This window comes from Tarenaya hassleriana, unplaced genomic scaffold (genome assembly GCF_000463585.1).
Source record: "Tarenaya hassleriana unplaced genomic scaffold, ASM46358v1 Cleome33, whole genome shotgun sequence".
NCBI lineage: Eukaryota > Viridiplantae > Streptophyta > Magnoliopsida > Brassicales > Cleomaceae > Tarenaya > Tarenaya hassleriana.
In genome coordinates this window covers 559,840-564,865 of record NW_010966459.1, presented here as the reverse complement: position 1 = coordinate 564,865, position 5,026 = coordinate 559,840, and the positions used below count along the sequence as shown (strand labels likewise).

The following is a 5,026-nucleotide window of genomic DNA, read 5'->3' as shown; positions in this document are numbered from 1 at the left end:
GTGAGCATAGCACAAGCAACCCATAGTGCGTAAATGTGAATAATCCGGAGGCCGACCATAGATAACTTCATAAGGAGTTCGTCCGGAAAGCGCTGAAGACGGAGTGCGATTAATGAGAAAACCCGCAGCTAAAACGCAATCCCCCCAAAACTCAATTGGAAACTCGGCTTGAAACATCAAGGCACGGGCAACATTGAGTATATGACGGTGTTTGCGTTCGACACGCCCATTTTGTTGTGGAGTGTCCACACACGATGTCTCGTGTATGATCCCGCGAGCTCGAAACTCATTTCGAAGACACAGAAACTCAGTGCCATTGTCCGAACGAACTGTCTGAACCTTCTTGGAGAATTGTCGATCCACCATGGCAACGAAATCCAGGAGATAACGATAAACTTGACGTTTATCCGGTAAAAGGAACAGCCACACACCGCGAGAAAAGTCATCAACTATTGTGAGAAAATATTTGGCCCCACAATGCGATGATGTTCGATAGGGACCCCACAAATCACAGTGAATAAGCTGAAATAAATCGCTCGTTTTATTAGAACTCAAGGGAAAAGAAGCACGAGTTTGTTTGGCCCGTAAACAAATATCGCAAACTATCGGAGAATCATCCGAATGCTCAAAATCAACACACGAAATCTGCTCTAACACTTTAGACGAAGGATGTCCCAATCTTCGATGCCACACGTCAAAAGAACACTTGGTATTTGAACGAATAGCCGCAACGACCTCAACACCTCGAAAATAGTAGAGCCCGTCCCGTAACTCACCCGCTCCAATCAGCATCTTCGTAAGTCGGTCCTGAATAATACACAATTTATTAGTAAACTGCACAATACAATCATGATCGCCAAGTAGTTGAGAAACCGAGAGGAGATTAACATGTAATCCGTCCACATAAAACACGTTGGACAACTGAAGAGTAGAAGATAACACCACAGTTCCGAAGTGAGTGGCGAAGGTGTGACGACCATCAGGGAGCAATATGCTAAAAGAGGCCATCGGTGAGGGATTTTGAAGTAAATCCAATCGTCCGGTCAAATGGTGCGAAGCGCCTGTGTCAAGGATCCAAGAATTAAGAGAAGACATACCAGAAGATGTTTCGTTGGCTCCGATCTTGCCGGCATTGAGCAGAGTAATCAAAGTCTTCCATTGATCGTTACTAAGACCACTAATCGAAGGTTTGTCGGAATCAACCATGGCAGGGGAGGAAGCCGACAGAGAAGACGGGGAAACAGACTGAGCCACATTAACGCGACATGTTCCACGCCCACGAACAGCAGAGGACTGACCTCGACCACGGCCGGAGCGACTCCGAGGACGGTCTCCCCACCATTCAGGGTAACCCAACAGTTGAAAACATGCTTCCGCAACGTGACCCGTTCTCCCACAGTTGGAGCATATCACAGACTTATCTTTCACCGGTGGAGAGGAACGAGATCTCGAGGAGCCCTGAGCTGAAAACGCCGAGATGTCTGCAGCTTCAACAGATCGAATCACCGGATCTCGTGCGGCCTCATCCTGAACAACAACAAGATAGGCTTCTTCAACAGTCGGAAGTGGAAGACGAGATAGCAGATTCGATCGCACAATGCCGAACTTTGCATCGTCGAGACCAAGAAGAAATTCGTACAACCGGTCTTCTTGTCGCTGGGTTTCCAGTTCTGCCGCAAGGTTACAGGAGCAATGACCACATTTGCACACCTTCAAAGTACGCAAAGTGGCCAAATCATCCCATAACTTTGAAAGCTTTCCAAAGTATGACTCCACGGACATTCCATGCTGCCGACAATTGGCAAGGTCACTTCGAAGACGCAAGAGGCGAGGAGCACTCGTCACGCCAAAACGACGTTTGAGATAATCCCATAGATCTTTTGCAAACTCGCGGTGAACAACGTCCGAACGCAGATTTGGTTCGAGCGTGTTTTTGAGCCACGAGACGATAAGAGAATTGTTCGTTTCCCAATCGTCATAGTCTGGAGAATCTGGATCAGGTTGTGGAATATTACCATCGACAAATCCGAACTTCTTTCGAGATTTCAAGGCATGTCGGATGTTAATAGCCCACTCGTCGTAGTTATGTCCTCGTAACAAAGGTTGCGAGAGAACAAGACCAGGGTTATCGCTAGGACTCAAATCGAACGGTGATATCGTGCGTCTAGCAACACCAGAAAACGCGGTCGTCGGGACAGAAGACATCGTCGGAATGTTCGTGTTGGTGGGGGTCGTGGCGGAGACGCCGTCGGTTTCGGGTTCGGTGTTCATGAACGAAAGAAAACAAGATTAAAAAATGTCAGGTTCTGATACCATGACAGGTTGCGATCTCGGGAAAAAGGTCTTGCCATTCACAAACGTTAGAGTGTGTACATATACAATTGAGAAATCAACAAAACCTAGTAAAATCAGGAACGTATCTTCAAGAGATACACAAAGACCCAAACAAGAAGATACAGGTGGCAACACAATATATACGTAAGGATATATTCGGCATAACAACTTACGTTCCAAAGTCTTATGATAAATCGCCCAAAATATAGTTTTATTAAGAAAAAAGGCAACAGAACGAGTACCCTCCTCACTTGGTGTCCTGACGTACAATTAGAGGTACAAAATGTTCTCCATTTCTAAATTAATCAGAAAATCTATACGTAGGGTCAAAACCTCTGACCGAGTGAGAAGTTTTGGATCCTCTCCAAATGGAGGTGGCGTGATTCAATCCACGCCCAAATGGCGATGCGACAGTGAGAAAGCGATGAGGAGACCGCTAGCAGCCACATTTCTCTGCTTTCTCCTTCCGTTCTCCGCCGCTACCGTCGTCCTTACTCCCATCTCTGCCTCTTTCTCCGATCTTCCTGCCAAATACGGTAACTCTCTTCGTCTCATTTTTCCACTCTCTCCCGCTGATACGCGATGTATCTTCGGTGAATTCGCGATCATTTATGTTAATTTCGAAGCTGACCCCCTAGTTTCTGAAATTCGGAGAGCTTGATTGTGATCCTTCTTCGTTCGGGGTTCTCTCTGTAGCCGGCTCCGTGAACAAACATGGAATCTGTGGATCTCTTTACGTGGCGGATCCTATCGACGGCTGCTCACCGCTGAGGCACGGGGCCGCTTCGAACTGGACGGAACAGAGAACGAAGTTCGCTTTGATTATTAGAGGCAAATGTTCGTTCGAGGAGAAGTTACTAAATGCTCAAATTTCCGGTTACCAAGCCGTGATTGTTTACGACAACACACAAAACGATGATCTCGTCTACAGTAAGTTCAACGCTTGTTGCTTCCCACGTCCTGTGCTTTAGGATTGCTGAATTCCCTTTTTCTCTGGATAGAATTAGTTTCAGATGGCATTGATAGTTCAAGCTTGTATCAGGGTTAGTCTCTGATAATTTATTGCCCAGCTATCATACATACCCGAGAAAACTTTGCCTGAACAAAGGGATTTGAAAAGAATAACATATATATATGTGAAAGTGTGGTTTAGTTCATGGATGAGGAAGGAGTATAGTAACTTGTCCCAGTCCGTCCAGTAAATCAGATCTATTCTGCGCAGTAAAGGTGAATCATGAGGGCCTAACTGTGCACGCGGTGTTTGTCTCAAACATGGCTGGTGAGATCCTGAGGGAGAATGCAAAAGGGCAAGACGGGGAATGCTGCATCTATCCACCAAGCGAGGGCCGAGCTTGGACAGTGCTGGCAATCTCGTTCCTCTCCCTCATTCTAATCATGACTTTCCTGTTGATAGCCTTCTTTGCACCTAGACGCTGGACCCAGTGGCGAGGGAGAAGCAGCTGGCCTAACAGCGTGGATGTGAAGCTTGTCGAGACACTTCCCTGCTTCACGTACAGAGATTTCAGTCAAAACCATGCCGGGGAAACGTGTGCAATATGCCTCGAGGATTATAGACTCGGAGAAAACCTTAGACTTCTCCCCTGCCAACACTGTAAGGATTACCATTATTTTCTAAGTTTTTACCCCGATTCTTGTCCTCCCTTGCGGTTAAAAATGACGGTTATATTCTTTTTTTCTGAAGAGGTACTGAGGTTGTTGGACATGGGTCTATTAATATATTATGGTTTGAAGGGTTTTGAAAAGAAAGAACAAAAGGCACAGGGTGTTGGTTCTTGTGAGCGAAATATCTCGGTCTTGATTCTTTCCATGTTGTAGCTAGAACACCAGGTATTCTAGACGATCAGTATTCAGTAAAAATGTCTAATACCTATCTGGAAGTTTTGGAAACTAAGTCATACTCATACCTTACGAATAGGCTGAGCTCATCATCATCTCATAACATTCTACATTCTCGAGTGGGTTCTATCAAAACATTATCGTTATCTATGATTATTTCTGTTAATTGGCGGAATTCATTGATATGTAAATATCAGTATCTGTGGATTAACTTCTGGAGTTTAATGATGTTGCCACATTGATTCCAAACTTTTTTCGACGTTAGTTAATTGACCTGCTGAAGTTTGTGTGCAGCCTTTCACTTGAGCTGTGTGGACTCTTGGTTGACTAAGTGGGGTACGTCCTGCCCAGTATGCAAGCTTGATATTAGAACCCACACTGCTTCTTCTAAGGTGAGAGTTTTAAAACTTCTGCTTCGACATTCGGGTAGTCAGTTCAACTCTAAAACCATTTTTTTTAATCCTTGACGCCGTTTGCTTTGTTGCAGGTTAATGGACGAGACTGGCTTAGGGAGTAGATAACCCGTTTTGGACAAAGTCAATAGGGTATGTTCAAAGCCTCTAATCTACACACACGGATAAGCGCTTTGGTTCAGTGAAGATCGGATTCTGGTGATTGATCTTTGCATGGATCTGTTCTGTTGTATGGATTGCCATATACGTCGGGGTCGAAGTAAAAAGAAAAACACGAGAGTGAAGGGTGATCTTGTGTATGTATGTGTGTGTATTGTATGTATATTTAGTTTCTGCCTGGAAACACACCATATGATGAAAGCAATCAACTTTTATCGTTTCAGGATCAAGAAAATGATTCAGGGTCAGAGCAAACGTACTCT

At 45.0% G+C, this 5,026-nt stretch overlaps 2 protein-coding genes across 2 annotated transcripts; one reads left to right on the top strand and one right to left on the bottom strand.

The window, feature by feature from the left end:
* Positions 1 to 531: 531 nt before the first annotated feature.
* On the bottom strand, positions 532 to 2,452 carry LOC104821333. Its single transcript, XM_010552170.2, has 2 exons — positions 1,098 to 2,452; positions 532 to 807 (listed from the first exon to the last, which is right to left on the bottom strand). Exons 1-2 carry the CDS (start codon positions 2,269 to 2,271, stop codon positions 773 to 775), a joined length of 1,209 nt encoding a protein of 402 aa, XP_010550472.1. The 5' UTR covers positions 2,272 to 2,452; the 3' UTR covers positions 532 to 772.
* Positions 2,453 to 2,673: 221 nt separating this feature from the next.
* Positions 2,674 to 4,736, top strand: LOC104821332 (receptor homology region, transmembrane domain- and RING domain-containing protein 1). The gene is made up of 5 exons (XM_010552169.1): positions 2,674 to 2,870; positions 3,031 to 3,264; positions 3,557 to 3,946; positions 4,486 to 4,583; positions 4,679 to 4,736. Exons 1-5 carry the CDS (start codon positions 2,759 to 2,761, stop codon positions 4,706 to 4,708), a joined length of 864 nt encoding a protein of 287 aa, XP_010550471.1. The 5' UTR covers positions 2,674 to 2,758; the 3' UTR covers positions 4,709 to 4,736.
* Positions 4,737 to 5,026: the final 290 nt, after the last annotated feature.

Bases quoted from the DNA above. Each gene is read 5' to 3' on its own strand.
- LOC104821333 (XM_010552170.2), bottom strand. From the start codon at position 2,271: ATGAACACCGAACCCGAAACCGACGGCGTCTCCGCCACGACCCCCACC. The intron at 808-1,097 runs GTATGTCTTCTC...TGTATTATTCAG, and splicing joins AGCCAACGAAACATCTTCTG to GACCGACTTACGAAGATGCT.
- LOC104821332 (XM_010552169.1), top strand. From the start codon at position 2,759: ATGAGGAGACCGCTAGCAGCCACATTTCTCTGCTTTCTCCTTCCGTTC. The intron at 3,265-3,556 runs GTAAGTTCAACG...TATTCTGCGCAG, and splicing joins AAACGATGATCTCGTCTACA to TAAAGGTGAATCATGAGGGC. The intron at 3,947-4,485 runs GTAAGGATTACC...GTTTGTGTGCAG, and splicing joins ACTTCTCCCCTGCCAACACT to CCTTTCACTTGAGCTGTGTG.